The sequence below is a fragment of the Lithobates pipiens genome, unplaced genomic scaffold (genome assembly GCF_037356315.1).
Source record: "Lithobates pipiens isolate NorthernLeopardFrog02 unplaced genomic scaffold, aLitPip1_a1.2 Scaffold_16, whole genome shotgun sequence".
NCBI lineage: Eukaryota > Metazoa > Chordata > Amphibia > Anura > Ranidae > Lithobates > Lithobates pipiens.
The window spans coordinates 385,676,480-385,694,166 of NW_027507748.1; the positions used below are offsets into that span (position 1 = coordinate 385,676,480).

Genomic DNA, 17,687 nt, shown 5'->3' on the forward strand with positions numbered 1-17,687 from the left:
CACATATTAGTTCCATCTGTCATCGGTGTCATGTGTCATCAGTGCCACGTATTAGTGCCATCTGCCATCAGTGTCACATCAACATCACGTGCCATCAGTGCCATCTGCCATCAGTGCCACGTCAGTGTCACGTGTCATTGTCCTGGTGCTCAAGGGCCTTCAAAGGTGTAATAGGTAGTCAACAAGTTAGATGTGTAATTTATGCTCCTAGAACACGTGACGGCGCTCCCTGCATGTTGGCCAGGCTGTGAAAAAGTCCCACACATGTGGTATTGTAATACTCAGGAGGACTAGCAGAAAGTATTTTGGGGAATTATTTGTGGTATACACATGCCATGTGAGGGAAATAACCTATTATGACAATTTTGTGGGAAAAAAATCTTCATTTTGCAAAGAATTGTGGGAAAAAATGACAACACCTCACTATGCCTCTTACTAAATACCTTGGAATGTCTACTTTCCAAAAAGGGGTCATTTGGGGGGTATTTGTACTTTGCTGGCTTGTTCAGGTCGCAAGAAATGAGATAGGCCACCAGTACATCAGATGTGATCAATTTTTTATGATTTGCACCACAGCTTGTAGACTCTCTAACTTTCACAAAGACCAAATAATATCCACTAATTTGGGTTATTTTTACCAAAGATATGTAGCAGTATAAATTGTGGCCAAAATTCATGAAAAAAATTTATAATTTGCAAAATGTTATCACAGAAACAAAGAAAATGTGTTTTTTTTTCAAAATTTACATTTATAGCGCAAAAAATAAAAAACCCAGAGGTGATCAAATGCTACCAAATGAAAGCTCTATTTGTATGAAAAAAAGGACAAACAATGTATTTGGGTACAGTGTTACAGAGTTATTGTCATTCAAAGTGTGAGAGCACCGAAAGCTGAAAATTGGTCTGGGCAGGAGGGGTGTTTAAGTGCCCAGTAGGCAAGTGGTTAATGGAAATCCCATCCTTCTAAATATTTCCTAAAGAAAAGGCCATTCGACCATATCAAAGGCCTTCTCTATATCCAGAGAGGCCACCGTTCTAGATCCCTCATATACATGAATAACATGAATAGACACAATCTGCTTTTTTCTCACAAGAAGGATGCTGCCACTCCCCACTACTATACCCAAATTATCACGACCTACTCCAATGAACACCTTAAAGTAAAACAAATTTTCCACAAATACTGGCACATTTTGGCCTCCGACCCTACAATAGGACCATTTGTCCCCCCAGCACCTCTGGTAACATACAGATGGGCCTTTTCTGTTGGGGATTTGTTGGCCAGGCTGTGAAAAAGTCCCATACATGTGGTATTGTAATACTCAGGAGGAGTAGCAGAATGTATTTTGGGGTGTTATTTGTGGTATACACATGTCATGTGAGAGAAATAACCTATTACAATGACAATTTTGTGGGGACAAAATAAAAAATAAGAAAAATCTTCATTTTGCAAAGAATTGTGGGAAAAAATGACAACACCAAAAACCTCACTATGCCTCTTACTAAATACCTTGGAATGTCTACTTTCTAAAAAAGGGTAATTTGGGGGGTATTTGTACTTTCCAGGCTTGTTGGGGTCGCAAGAAATTAGATAGGCCACCAGTACATCAGATGGATACATTTTTTATGATTTGGACCAGAACTTGTAGACTCTCTAACTTTCACAAAGACCAAATAATATCCACTAATTTGGGTTATTTGTACCAAAGATTTGTAGCAGTATGAATTGTGGCCAAAATTCATGAAAAAAAATAAAATAATTTGCAAAATTTTATCACAGAAACAAAGAAAAATGCGTTTTTTTTATAAATTTTCGGTCTTTTTTCATTTATAGCGCAAAAAATAAAGAACCCAGAGGTGATCAAATACCACCAAATGAAAGCTCTATTTGTATGAAAAAAAGGACAAAAAATGTATTTGGGTGCAGTGTTACATGACTGAGTAATTGTCATTCAAAGTGTGAGAGCACCGAAAGCTGAAAATTGGTCTGGGAAGGAGGGGGGTTTAAGTGCCCAATAGGCAAGTGGTTAAAATATACATTTTTTATTTACAAAAGCACTAAAAAACAAAGTCAGTACAAGAAATGATCATCAGTAATCAGAAGGACATCCCCATTTGTGTTACCGCTATTATAAAATAAAAATACTGTATTTGGTGAAAACCACCACACAACACTTCCCAAGAGTGAAATAGTAGATAATTCAAAATGGTGGAACATCAAAAAGGGTTGAAAGATGATATTATGTTCGACATGTTTTGCGTGTCTTCATGCTTCTTCCGGAGCTTGTTCTGACTGACTAACAAAATAGAACACAATAGAACATAATAAACAAAAGGAAAATATACACAGAATATAATATTCATTAATATAAAGGTAAAACATAAAAACCAATTAGCGCAGTCTAGTCAGAGGCCCGAGACACCGATGCACAGCAGAGCAGTAAAATTGGGACACCATGGGGGCGTGTGTAACAAAGTCAAAATCATTACAGGGAAGCCAGGAAAACTATATAGTATGAAAGTAGGGCAGTATCTTACTCAATATAGCAATAGGTGTAGCTGGACCAAGTCCCGAACTAGAAAAGAGGGATACCGATATATAGGGGCCGATATATTAGTGCTTACGCCAATAGCCATCCTCAGGGCCCTAGGCTAATGTTTTAGCACTTGCCAGAGAAATGTTCTGAAACATGAATAAAAATAGGAATAGGGTTAAAGAGTAAAATTAGGCATCATGGTTGCTAAAATAGCAAACAAAATCTTCTTTATATAAATAGCCCTTTTAGATATGTAGGGAACTCACCAACAAAATAAAGATGGGGCAGGGATTGGTACAGCCGCAATACAAGTAATGCTAGGACAAAAGGCGCACTCAATTGTACCCAAAAACTGAATAAAATTGAAGGGAATTCCTGACAGGAAAATCTCCTCAGATGAGCCTCAGAGCCTGCAACAATATGTAATATAAAGTATACAAATGAGAGGATACAAGCAACACGGAAATGGCAACGTATCCACAGAATAAAAAAAAAGAGCCAGCAAAGAGAAGAAAGCATACCTACAGTTGTAACTTATCCTGAAATAGCTCCCAAACAACGTCTGTGAGAATCATCAATGAAAGATACAAAGTATCCTAGCAAGACACACTCGAGTGTAGTCAACCAATCGGCGGGACGGCCAACGTGACGTCATCCGGACCAGCCAAATGCTTTGCACATGCGCCTGCCGGGGACACTTCTGCACCTGCACAACACTAACACCTGTGCGAGCAGTACGCAATGGGTGGACAGGCCAGGCAAGCAGCACAACACTGATTGGAGGGGCTGAAAGATGAAAAGGAGCCTAACATCCGAGCAGATACAGTGTCATATGGACAACTAAGCCGATGATGCTGGGTGGCCACACAGTGTTCCAAATTGCCCATATACACTGGGGTTCACGAGCCACCAGAACTACGCCAATTTTTTTTTTTTTACATAAACCAACAAATCAAATCTATAATATAATTAACTAATCAAAAAATATATATGTATTTGAACAACCCAAGAGAAAATGAATAAAAAACAAAAAAAAACAAAACGTAATTATTAAAATACAACATAACAAAGGTATCAAATAGTCAAAAAGAACAATAAACACCCCATTCAACAGTAGATTGTTTTACAGAAAGGATATGTAGGATTGGGCCTCATTGATGCCAGGTGCAAAGGTGGCATCAAGTCGCTCAAGCCATACAGTCTCCCTTCTAAGGACCTGTTTGTCCCAATCGCCTCCGCGGGGGTCAGGAGGGACCACAGCGAGAGCAATAAAGGATATCACCGAAGTATCACATTTGTGATATAGATCTAGATGTCTACTCACAGATGTGATAATTTTCCCACCTGAAGAATAATATGCATGATCCTTTATACGTACCCTAAACTGTCTAATGGTGTTGCCCTTGTGCAACAGGGTAGAAGCTAGACATCCCACTTGATCTTAAAAAATCGTAAGATCAAGAAAAGTAATCTGGGAAACATGACTGGATACTGTAAATTTAAGATTGAATGAGTTCTGATTAAGAGTCTCTATAAAAGAGTTGAGTCTGTCCAAATAATGAATAGGTCATCGATGTATCGCAGCCAGCATAAAGCGTGGCTGGTATACATCGATAAGGCCTCATTGAAAAAGATATATCGTTTCCACCCCCCCAGGTTGGCATAAGCTGGTGCACAACATTTGCCCATGGCCACTCCCCAAGGCTGAACCCTACACCTTCAATCTCTGCAGCAATGCTGGCAGCACTAATATGTCTATTTCTCAAATACAACCTCTGGATATAACACTGAGCACATACACTCAACTTCTTTGGTCGACCATGGTGAAGCCTGTTCTGAATGGAACTTGTCCTGTTAAACTACTGCATGGTCACCAGACTCTGCAAGGGCATTGAACTCTGTCTGTCCCTCCTCGGACTGCACTGTACGTACCCGCCACTTCTCTTCTACCTTTCTTTTCTTTTTTCCACCCCATCTATGTTGCCCCCCCTTTTTTTTTCTCCAAACCCCCCAAATAACTCTATAAACGGTTTGTGTGTTATTGAGCAAGCTCAATTGCTGCCTTTTTAAGGCTTTTCTATTAAAATACGATGGGTTTAGAGTTTGAGCCAGTTACATTTTCTACTATGTAGTTAGCGTTAGCATATGGATACTGTTGTTGTTTACTTCACGTTTTGTCATGGCTAACTATACTACTGTAACCTGATGTAGTTTCAATGATCTTACATTTGTTCAATAAAAATCTTTATTGTAAAAAAAAAAAAAAAACTACTGCATGGTCTTGACCACCATGCTGAAGCTCAGTTTCAGGGTCTTGCCAATCTTCATATAGCCTAGGCCATCTTTATGTAGAGCAGCTATACTTTTTTTCAGATCCTCAGAGTTCTTTGCGATGAGCTGCCATGTTGAACTTCCAGTGAATAGTATGAAAGAGTGAGAGTAATAACACCAAATTTAACAAACCTGCTCCCCATTCACACCATGAGTCACATGACACCCAGGAGGGAAAATGGCTAATTGGGCCCAATTTGGACATTTTCACTTAGGAGCATACTCACTTTTGTTGCCAGCGGTTTAGACATTAATGGCTATGTGTACATTTTTTCCAAAATATTTTTTATTGAGTTTCACAAATTACAATCAATATCATTACTTAGAAACAACAATCTGAAATAAGGTATATAAGAGGGGTACGCAGACCCCTTTCTTCTTGCGCCTCACATGAAGAAAATATCCAACAGTAGCTATTACATTATTATATACTTTTCTAATTCCAATAATATTGCGCATGGGAAATCATTACGTTTAGGTCTCCTTCCCATTTAGATAGTGCTTTTGTGATTTCCAGATGTAATTTACTGTGGATAATGTTATAGATTCTTGTGATGCCCTTCTTGTGCCTAGAATGCAGTTGCCACATTTCCCATATTTGCTCTGGCAGTGTGAGGTAGTGCGTATTAGTTGTGAATAGACTAGTCATTCTGGCATAATTAAAGAATTCCGTCTTAGGCAGTGTGGTATGTGATTGTAACGCCTCAAATGATTTTATTTTCCCCCGATCCATTAATTCGTGAATGTACAAAATTCCATGTTTCTTCCAGTGGCTTACTTTTAAGTCCAGGTGTAAAGCATGGCAATGTTGTTATTGGTATAGGTATTTCTCTCTATTTATTGGTTATGCTATTGTATTTGCTGAGGGATTTCCATGCCAGTAAGGTGGCCTCAATAGTAGGGTGGGTTTTATACTGTTTTGTGTCGCCTAATGCTGTGGCATATTGGCTAGAGAACATTGCATATGTTTTTTCACTCACCACGGAGAGCCCCTCCCTGTGATAGACCCATATGATGGAGCCCCTTGAGACGCAGACCTTGACTTAAGCGAATTCTATAATAATAACAATAATAATAATAATAATAATAATAATTCTGATGTGTATCTTATTCTGCCAATGATGGTCATTTTGTAAGTATGCTTGGATTCATAATTGCCTGCCCTTCTTATACCCTATGCTGCTTCCTAGATTGTTGCTTGTACTATTTTCTGCTAACATCATACTATGTGTAAACACTTATACATATTTGACTTTTGATTTGATAATTCTTATTTTGTTGTTGTGTTACTAGACAATACAGCTTGCATCAAATCAGCCCCTGAAGAAGGAATTTAACTATTTCCGAAATATGTTGGGATTTTTGAATTCATGTGTAATTGATCGGCCTCCCACTATGAGACCAGCTTCATGATTCAGAATTCAGCTGTATATTGTTGTAACATGACCATAGCCCTTTGGATTTAACATTTTCGTATGTAAACTTTATCTTTGTAAATTAATAAATGTTGTACTTTTTTATACATGCTTTTACACCTCTTTATCTGATATTATCCCTTGTCCATAAAATCCCCAGGGCACCCTTCCTTGCTTTTTCTATATATATTCGGGATGTGGTTTGGGTTTAATCTTATAATCTATAGGTAGTTTCCAACCACAATTTTTCGAGATAAGCTGCTAAGGGAGGGAACCAGAGAAATCTAGCTTTCTGGGTGTGTCCAAAAACCCAGGGAGTTGTGGGAAATCGAGTTAAAGGTGCCTGTGAGTAAATGGGCATTCTGTTACACTATACTTGGACATAAAAAACATAGCACAACACTGGTTATGTATCTCCTCAATCCCCTACCACATGCCCCTGGATAGACAGGTGAATTCCATCCTACATACAGAAAGTCTAATGTACAATTGTAGAGGGAGCTCTCAAAATTTTGAGAAGCTCTGAAATGCATGATTAGTGACCCTACCCTTACATCTCCAGATTTAGCTATGTACAGATTATTTGGAGGATATAACCCTTATAGTAAAAAAAAAAAAAGTATATCCTACTAACTGTTAGATTTCTGTTATAATACTGCATAATAATGCATGTTCAGTGTAATAATAACACAGACTGTTGTTTGTTTTCAGTCAACTATTATATGTATTGTTTTTTATACAACTATAGCTTTCGATAATTTTACCAAATTTTATTCTGTTATGCTTAATATTATGGCTTGGTTGGAAGTAACTGATTGACTTCTGGTTAGACCTTTATTGACTGCAATTCATATTGTTTATTTATTGGAAGTCACATTTTTCTGTTCTGGACTTACTGTTTTTTCACTTGTAAGAACAAACTATGTAAAACAAACTATGAAAAGTCTTCAGAACTGGTTACTTAGGTCAGGATTACAAAGATTTTTGGAACTGAATGTAGTGAGGAAACTGTCCTGAAAACGCAACATACTCATTTAGGTGTGTTCATCAAGGCTCATTCGTTTTTGCATTACGTTTTGGTAGTAAAAAGTTTGACAGCGATACTAATCATAAGTAGACTAATGCATAGAAGCAATGCTAGTCCCCTCCGAACAATCAGCTGTTTAGTAGAGAGGATTTCACCTACAACATTAGTTGTTTTCTTTGGTAGATCATCTTTTAACTCCAGTTGCTTTGTATGATCCTCTCCAGAGGCCATGTCATGCATGGCAATAGCATCAAACCTGGAATCAGACATTGTCGTGCCACCTGTAATACATCAGAGACATATAGATATTATCATCATTAATATGTTATATAGATAAATATTCAAAGTATGTGCAGAATGGAAAATATGTGCAGAATGGAAAAAATTCTTTAGTTTCATTTCGGATGGATTTGTTATATTACCAATTTTGTTTTGTTAAATGTGTTTCAGAAGTTTTGTTTATTAATTTTCTAACAAATTCCAAATTTACAGAACAATTCAAATTCGGATTGACCAATTTGAATTCTATGTGAAGAATAGCTGGTTGTTTTTGCTAGAAAATGACTTAGAACCCCCAAACATTATATATATATATATATATTTCTAACACCCTAGAGAATAAAATGGTGGTTGTTACAGTAGTTTTTGTCATGCCGTATTTGTGCAGCTGTCTTACAAGTGCACTTTTTTGGGAAAAAAAAAACACTTTTTTGAATTAAAAAATAAGACAACAGTAAAGTTAGCCCAATTATTTTTTATTGTGAAAGATGATGTTACGACAAGTAAATTGATACCCAACATGACACGCTTCAAAGTTGCGCCCGCTCGTGGAATGGCGATAAACTTTTATCTTAAAAATCCCCATATGCAACATTTAAAACATTCTACAGGTCGCATGTTTTGAGTTACAGAGGAGGTCTATGGCTAGAATTATTGCTCTCACTCTACTGATCATGGCGATACCTCCCATGTGTGGATTTACCACCATTTTCATATGCAGCTCACTTATGCGTTCGCTTCTGCATGCGAGCTCGGTGGGACGGGGAGCATTTAAAAATGTTTATTTTTTTAAATGTATTTTACCTTTTATTTTAAATTTTTACACTGTTCTTTTAAATAAAATAAAAAATTGTCACTTTTATTCCTATTACAATAGAAAAAAAAAGCATGGCAGGACCTCTTAAAGATGAGATCTGGGATCAAAAAGACCTCAGATCTCATATTTACACTAAAATGGAAAAAAAATTTTTTTTTAGTCTAGTTCCACTTGGTCTAAGTTCCATCAGGAACCAAGTCGAACTGGACTAAGTGGGGATGCCCAAAAATTAGTCTTGTATGCAGGCTTCTGGGAAAATCAATGAGCCAATCACACAAGCAAGAAATTACATTTTCTGGGGGGCATCCATACACCATATGAATACAGGACTCATCTAGGTTACCATATTGCATTTTACAGAAAATTACAGTGCTGTAGATTGAAAAAGAGAGGAAATTTCTAATGTAAACCTTCCTTGGAAGTCTTACATTGGTTGATGGCACAAGGAAACAGAAAAAGAGAAGTCACAAAATACAGACACGAAGAAATACTTCCTACCTCTCATCTGTGGAGTTGTGTGTTCTTTTACTGTAGAGGATTACATAGAACCTAGAAGGGGTTCACCGTGAGCACATGTCATATAAGTCTAATGAGGAGAGAGACAGTGCATGTGCACATCGCTGGATCTGATCGGGCTCAGCCCATCTACCTCAAGTGTTATGCTTTTCTGGGATGCATCTCTGCTTACGACAGTTGTAAAGAGTGGTTATCTAAATTAGCCTTACTATCAGCTCAGACAAGTCAGCCATTCTCCTCTGACTCCTCTCATTTAAAAGGTGATGGTCTGATTGGCCGTGAGGTGGTTATTAAGAATCCGTGATTGTGCCTGCTGTCTTTTGGAGTCAAGCTGTGATTCATTCTTTGCATTCCGCGATCCTCTGTCATGAGGGATCACGGTGATTGGGTAAGAGTTTATTCCTACTGGTTTGGTGGTGGATTCAACACGGTTTCCTGTTTATAGAATTTTGAAGACGTTCTTTTTCACAAGTATATGGGTGTTTATTTCACAGCGCACTGGTGTTTATTCACATTGTTCATAATTTCTTTGATTTGAAATTAGTTTATTTTGTACACTTTATGGACTATATGTGTGTTTTTTCTCTTTTTTCATCAATATTTATGTGCATTTTCTTTTGATTCATAATTTGTGGGCACAATTTTTTGGATCACAACAATTAGTCTAATTATGGATTTTTTATAAACTTTCGATTTTTATCATAATTTTTCACTCATTGGGATGATATACACAGGGCTTTTTCACATTATTTGAATAATAGGTGGTTCTTATATGTTATCCTTGATTATATATATATATTTAGAATTATATGGGTAGCACAATTACATTTCTGTTTTCGTATTAATGTTATACATGAGAATTGCAGCTCCCGATTGAATGGTGGGAATTTAGCTTTTCAGCCATCTATTTTGTTTTCTTAGCGCATTTTCTTTCATCTTTTTTTCCCTATTTGTAGGCATATTTCATTCTTTTCGATATCTTCAATTTATGTGAAATGTAATCAAGGCATTCAATTGGAACTATACTCACCTCTACTCAGGTGATATGGCTTTCAAGAGGTCCTCACCAGTCTTGGAAATCTTCTCCCCAAGCTTCTTCTGATTTTCGATCTTCGGCTGGGCTGAGATGATGTCATTCCTGTGCATGTGGGGGAGTTCATTCAATTTGGCAGGTGCCAACATTGTACACTGGGTTACACAATAGCTCAGTGTACAGTGTAGACAGGGATGCCAATAAGGGGGTAGCACCAGTCCCCCTATACCTGGTCCAGGCAGCAAGGAAATTGGATGTTGGCAGGAGATGGGGTGATCGGTGTGGTGGGAGGGGGCAATTACAGGAATGGATCCCCTGTGTGTCTCGCCATGTAGCAGCTAAAAGCTAGGTTGTCCTCCTCTCTTTCCCACTTGCTTTAAGCTGCTGCAGGGAAAGATGCACAGGAGATAATTTCCTGCAATTTCCACCTCCCATGTCCCACATATAAAAAAAAACACTCATTCAAACTGTACATGCCACAGCACCCATGTGAATGAGCCCCAAGTCTTCACACAGAGCTTTTTTTATTACCTCAATACAGTTTTATCCTTTAGATTTAGCAGGAATTATGCAAGTTATTTTGTGTTTGTGTCCGCCAATAATGGTCGTAATGTAATTTTAGTGAAAATGTTTTAAATTGGGGAGAGGGGGACTGCCCTGTAAAGTAGGCTGTATGGGGCCCCACAATTTCTCACAGCAGCCCTGAGTGCAGGCAGGCAGGTAAGAAACTTTGTATGTCTCTTCTGTATTAAGAAGCCTGCCCGTTGGAAAAAAAAAGCAGGCGAATGATGTCACGATTTCTGTCTCAGCCAGAGGAAGCTTTGTATTCATTCATAGAATACAAGGCTGCCTGTGAATGGCTGAGTAGTGCTCAGCCCGACTTGATTTTCTTTCCAGGAAAAGGATGTAAAGTCCCTGTCCTGCCACTGGAAACAGTACTGTATACTGTATGTAGCAGTCAATACAGCACTACCAGCAGGCACATCTGTCAGTGAAGGAAATAGTTATAGTTTATAGGTTTTGCATACCTCCCAACATTTTGAGATGATAATGAGGGACACCTACTTTCAAACGTATGTAGGCATAGGACATGCCCCCTGCCACACCCCCTTAAAGGATAATTAACCCCAAAAAAAGGATTACTTAAATCCACAAGGGATTTTTATTACCACTACTATTCCTTTATATTGTTTTTTTAAAAAGTACAGCTGCAGCAATTTAGAAATCAGATGAAAGGTTTAGCATTGGGAAACACTTTTTGAAAAATAAAAAGTGCATTTTATATACAACTATATAGATCAGACCAAAATGAGGGACAAATGAGGAGGAATGAGGGACAGAGGGACAGTGCTCTAACTCAGGGACAGTCCCTCGAAATCAGGGACAGGTGGAAGCTATGAGTTTTGGGCCAGTCAGTAAAATTGTTTGCACCATGCCCCTGAGCTGATAAAGGATCAAACTGCTTTTTTTCTAGGGAGATTTTTTTTTTACCTGCTTCGACTTTTAAAATAGGGACTTTGCACATGCGTCTTTGGTATGTATCCAGGGCTAGCAAAGTCATTACAGTAAAGTTTAATGAAAGTACTAATAGGCATCTAAAATATAATGGCCAATCAAATCTTACATAGTCTCATTATTTACTCTTCCATAATTTTACAAAAAAAGAACTGCATTTTTACCATTTATCAAATAATACAGCAACACATTCACTCTTTTGTGTGGTCAACTTACTACTTTCCACCGAATCAAATGGAGTAGATTTCGAAATATCGGTTTTTGAAATTCTAGGATCAGAGACTTTCATTGGTTTCACTCCAGCTCTTAGTCTAGCCTTGCAAGGTGAAATTTATAATTAGGTATGGTAAGTACAAATAATAACCCATCATACAATATGCAAAGGGAAAGGTTGGTGGGGTCTTCATATACAGGGCTCCTTACTTTCTACAGCAGTTTACTAACAAGAGCAGAATTGTGTGCTTAAAGGCCTTTTTTTAAATAAATTCCAGCTCCCCTATATTCCATTGTACCATTAATGTACTTTTGTTACAGCTTGCTCTATAGTCATGAATTTTCTATAGAGTAAGCTGGAGGCTCGGGTAAGGATGTACTAAAAAACGTAGAAAGCTAAAAGTAGTATACAGAAGTAAATTCATTTTATATTGGTACCTAGGGAAGCCGCAATTTAGAAAAAAAGGTGAACTAATGCTGGCCATACACTATACAAAATCGGCCGAAATTCGGTCATTTGGCCAGTTCATAAATTTTTCGCCAGTTAATGGGCACAAAATCTGTATCGTTGGGACGTTTTGAGCCAAAAAAATTGAAGAACAAGTTTGGAAATTTTCTGCCGAACGAACGATAAATGAAAGGTTAATGAGTTCACCATCTGAACTGTTTGCACTAGGTATATGTAAAAAAACAAACAAAAAATGCATTCATGTATGTCCACTGAATGATTTATCGGTCATTATATGATGGCACTATCGTTTGTTCTCACGACCAAATGTTCATTTTTTTCGAAAATGGGTTAGGTCTATTTTTCGTGTAGTGTATGGCCAGCATTAGCCTTTAAAGTATATCCAAACCTATGAAATGGAGACAAGGAGAGGAAGAAATGTAGTTCAAATGAAAAAAACAGCCTAGGGTGACAACATTGCTTTTCCATAGATAGGGTACAGTGAGTGGACTTTGTCATACTAGAGCTGGAAGTGTCTTATTAGCAGGATCATCAGGTGAAAGGAAAATAAATCTGGAAAAATAGAAACAAATGCAGCCACTACACCTCAAGGACTGGTAAGCGGCAATATAATACATTTTTTGCTTTTTAAAGTGATTGTAAAGGATCTTTTAAAAAAAATAATAAACATCTCTATGCTTATCTGCTCTGTGAAAAGGAATTGTACAGAATGGCCCCAAAGCTCCTCTTCTCTGGTCCCCTGCCAGCGCTCCTGGCTCCTCCTGTCCTGTCCCCATAGGAACTTGTGCATGCTAGCTCCTGAGCCCCACTGCTGCCTCCATTGACACAGACAGTGGAATTTGGCCCTGCTCCCTGCTCCCTTGTTACTGACTATGATTGACAGCACTGGGAACAATGACTCCCAGTGCCCCAGCAAAGCCAGCGAGACCCAGAAGTGAGGAGAGAGAAGAGCTGTAGATATGCACAGAGCTGGATCAAATGAGGGCTAAATATAAGGGGGTGGGTATGGGGGGCTAAACTTAATGCCTAAACATTTTTTAACCTTAATTCAAAAAAATTAATCAAGGTAAAAATTTAGCCTTTAGAACCATTTTAGGTTTAGATACACTTTAATGGTTGGCTTAAATTAGGAGATATTATCAGCTATTGATGCTGCCGGTGAAATCTGGAAAGTATCTGAAAATATGCTGCAGGTGAAATCTGGCAAATACCAGGCAATAGCATTAAGTTCAGGCAATTCCCAGTAGTTCTATGAGTCCCCAAGATGTCACATCCCTGTTCACACTGAAGAAACCTAATACTTTTGAGTGTGGAGGTACTTCAGCAGGCCTTAGCACTGTTGGGTGAGGTTGGGTTGGGGGGGTTGTTAAATGTGTGGGCAGGTGTAGGTTCTCCTCCAGCCTGTAGGTGGCACTGTGCCATTGTACAGGAGTTGAGGAGCACGATAAGGGAAAGTCCCCTTAAGGACTCCTTCAGGATCTCTCAGAGAGGCCAACTCTGTAATTAAACACTGCAACATCTGGAGATCTCAGGCCCCGATCTTGAATGGGAATCTTATATAGGGTGCTCCGTGTCATTCGGGCAGGACTAGAGAGCATGTTAGGTCAGGGACAGATACCCCCTGGTTAAGGAAAGAGATTAGTGCACGGAAAGGTTCCTGGCAAGTAGGGTTAGCACAGGCATAATGCCGGCAAGGAGGAAACATCCTGGTAAGTGGATTTATATCTTGGGGCTCTTACTAGCACCATTACAGTGCCATCCCGGTGCACTGCAAACCACCATGCCTCCAGAGGAAACAATCCTCTGGTGATACAGGCACTGCGTATATGAAACTTTTGCAATGCCTTATATTAGTGCCTTCAAGAATTGTCAACGCGCGTTACTGTTTTCTTATGCATAAAAGTACAAGCCAAATAATAACAACCACACCTGTGTGTATTCTCTCCCTGACTTGGTACCTTGGGCCTGCTTACAGACGTATGTAAACTCCAATATAATATTGGGTTGGATCTTACACAGCTTTCAGGGGTCTCCAGCAGGTGACCAGCAAGATAAGGGAGCAAATTAAATTTTTGCTTTTTACCTTCGAACCTGTTATTTTTCCATTTCCCCATTAATAATACAATAATTTGGTTGAGGTGGTATTCTAGAAGCTTAGCAAGAATAACAACATCTGCATTTTTTTAAAGTTCATTACCTCTTCACATGCCTTGTGCCAGTTCATTAGAATGATATACAATACATAGATGAAAGTTTGCAGAAATGTTGCACAAAACATTCCAATCCATAGACCTTGAAGACAAAAACATGCATTTGAAAACAATCTATTAGCACCAAATGCTATGATAACTGCCTTTATAAAAAAAAAAATGATACAAACAATTAAATATATTAGCCAGTATGAAGAAAATAATTCAGACAGTTATATTAGAAAACGTTCTGCCTTTAGAATTAAGCTGCGTACACACATACAATTTTTTTTTTTCATTCAACCAGCTGGCTGAGCAAAAAAATAAATAAATACCTGGACAGAACCCTGCATGAAGGGGTCACACCCACTGAGACATTGCATTCTGCTAAGGGGACTTCCCCTCGTCAGAATACACTGATCAGCGATCGCAGCCGTTGGCTGATTTCCCAGCATTACTGTGTGACAGAAGCTAGTTGTTAGACCGGCTTCTTTTGAACAGACAGTTGTACACATGGACCAAAAATTGGATCATTTCGGCTGAACTGGCTTAGTGAGGAAAGCTTTGAGTGCTGATTGGAGGGAAGGGACACACCTCCCTTCACACAGCATACAGGAATAGAGCTGGGGTTTTCAATCATGAGCTGTGTGCTGGAGCTCCCTGCCCTGTCACCTGTTTTCTCTTGGTGTCAGGAAAACTTGTCAGAAGTGATTCATGCTAAGGAATGAGGCAGCAGACAGAAATTGTACTTAGTGCTCTTAACGGAGACAAGAACACACTATAGAGTATACTGTATGCTTTGTTCATATTTCATTTTAGAGGTTTACAACCCCTTTAAGCCTTTGCTGCTGACTATTACTAACTACTTTTACCATGTGAGAGCATTGGAGATAATTTGAAGTAATTGTACAGGCAATTAAAAAAAAATAACAAACATGTCATACTTACATGTTTTTGCACAAAGCATCCCCAATCCTTCTCTTCTTGGGTCACAAGCTGGTGCTCCTGCCCCCCCCCTCCTGCCTAGTACCCCCAGGACAAGCAGCTTGCAATGGGGGCACCCGAGTAGACTCACTCCTGAACCACGGCTCTGCATGTCCATTCACACACAGAGTTGCAGCTTGGCCCAGCTCAGTCTCTGTCCCGATTGGCTCACTGGTTGTGATAGACAGCAGTGGGAGCCAATGGGTCTGATATGGATTTGGGGGTGACTCCACACCATTGTAAACAAACATACTATAAATTTACATCTCCCCAGCCAGAGTTCCTTATCACCACTGTACCAGTCACATTGTCCATGATCACTGCCACACCAGTTATAGTGTCCCTAATCACCACCACATTAGTTACAGTGCTACTGGGATTTTGGGTCTCTCTATGTGGCAAGGCTGTTAAAAAGTCTCACACATGTGGTATCACCATACTCAGAAGGAGTATTAAAATGTGTTTTGGGGTGTAATTCTAAGTATACCTATGCTGTGTGTTAGAAATCTCTTATTAATTGACAACTTTGTGTTAAAAAAAAAAAATTTTCATTCCTGCATTTTCCCAAAACTTGTGGTAAAAAAATGAAATTTTCACAACTCACTATGCCTTTCAGAAAGTACCTAAAAGTGTTTGTTTTCTAAAATAGGGTAATTTTGTGGGTGTTTCCCCTGTCCTGGTGCTCTGGGGCCTCCAAAAATGTGATAGGTAGAAAATTTGATGTGTATTTTATGTGTCTAGAATGCCTGAAGGTGATCCTTGGATTTTGGGTCCCTACATGTGGCTAGGTTGTGAAAAAGGCTCACATATGGTATCCCCAATCACAGAAGGATTTGCTAAACCTGTTTTGGGGTGCAATTATATTTATACGTATACTGTATGTGAGAAATAACTTGTTAAAATGGCAACTTTAAGAAAAAATAAATACATTTTTCTTTCTCATTTTCCCAAAACTTTAGGCAAAAAAATGACAACTTCAAAAAACTCACCATGCCTTTTACTAAATAAGTTGAATTATCTACTTTCCAAAAATGGGCCATTTGGGGGGGGGGGTGTATTTGTACTGTCCTGGCAGTTTAGGGCCTCAAGAAATGAGAGGCAGTCAGAACATCAGGACTAATCGATTTTTAAATATACATATATACACCATAGATTGTAGACTCTAACTTGCACACAGTATTAATAATATACCCTGATTTGGGTAATTTTTTACCAAGTAAATGTAACGGAATATATTTTGGCCTAAATTTATGAAAAAAAAGATTTGAAAAATGTTAAGAGAAAATAATAAATACTTTTTTTTCAAATTTTTTTTGTTTTGTTTATATAGCAAAAAATTAAATAAAAAAAATGCAGTGGTAATTAAATACCACCAAAAGAAAGCTCTCTCTGTCTCAAAAAGAATATATCAAATTTAATTTTCATTTTCATTTGGATACAGTGTTGCATGCCTGAGTAATTGTCATTGAAAGTGTGACAGTGCTGAAAGAGATAATCGGCTGAGACTGGAAGTGGTTAAAGAAAATCTAGGCATTTCTTTACAATTCATTGCATAGATCCTTCTTTGTCTGTCTACTGCTGGTAATATTGGAAAAATAATTTGGAAGGAGTGCTCCTTTTAGGGGATCCTACTCAGTCTACCAGCATTGCTAAAGATCACGTGGGTTGACATCAGTATGGTAAGAGGATGCACAATCACTGCACCCTTACCATGGATATCCTGTAACAGGCTATATACTTGTTTACATTTTTTCATATCCTGGACAGCTGTTGTAACATGACAGGAGCTTGGCTAAACTGTGCGATACTAAATTTGGAAGGGATGAAATATAAAGAGATAATAGTGACTATATTCAGCTGTTGAAAATCCTTGAGCATTGGTTATTATAATTGCAAAGGAGACATTCCAATGGCTGAAACATTTCCGGTTTTGGTTATCCACTTTCAGACCGGACCATTTTGCTGGCTTAAGACCAGACCACTTTTTGCGATTCGGCACTGCGTTGCTTTAACCGACAATTGCGTGGTCATGCGACATGGCTCCCAAACAAAATTGATGTTCTTTTTTTCCCCACAAATAGAGCTTTCTTTTGTTGGTATTTGATCACCCCTGCGGTTTTTATTTTTTGCTCTATAAACAAAACAAAAGAGCAACCATTTTGAAAAAAACACATTACTTTTTACTATAATAAATATCCCCCAAATATATAAAAAAAATATGTTTTTTCCTCAGTTTAGGCCGATACATATTCTTCTACATATTTTTGGTAAAAAATAAATCGCAATAAGCGATTATTGATTGGTTTGCGCAAAATTTATAGCGTTTACAAAATAGGGGATAGTTTTATGGCATTTTTATTAA

The 17,687-nt window shown here is 38.2% G+C and overlaps 1 protein-coding gene across 1 annotated transcript in view; it reads right to left on the reverse strand.

The window, feature by feature from the left end:
* Window positions 1–5,147: 5,147 nt before the first annotated feature.
* LOC143983033 (multidrug and toxin extrusion protein 2-like) overlaps window positions 5,148–17,687 on the reverse strand; it is a 229,168-nt gene continuing 216,628 nt past the window's right edge. The window contains exons 15-17 of the mRNA XM_077482260.1: window positions 14,350–14,444; window positions 11,687–11,786; window positions 5,148–7,591 (exon numbers count right to left, since the gene is read on the reverse strand). Coding sequence (XP_077338386.1) covers window positions 7,353–7,591; window positions 11,687–11,786; window positions 14,350–14,444 — 434 coding nt within the window. The 3' untranslated portion in view covers window positions 5,148–7,352. The remainder of the gene's footprint in view (window positions 7,592–11,686; window positions 11,787–14,349; window positions 14,445–17,687) is intronic.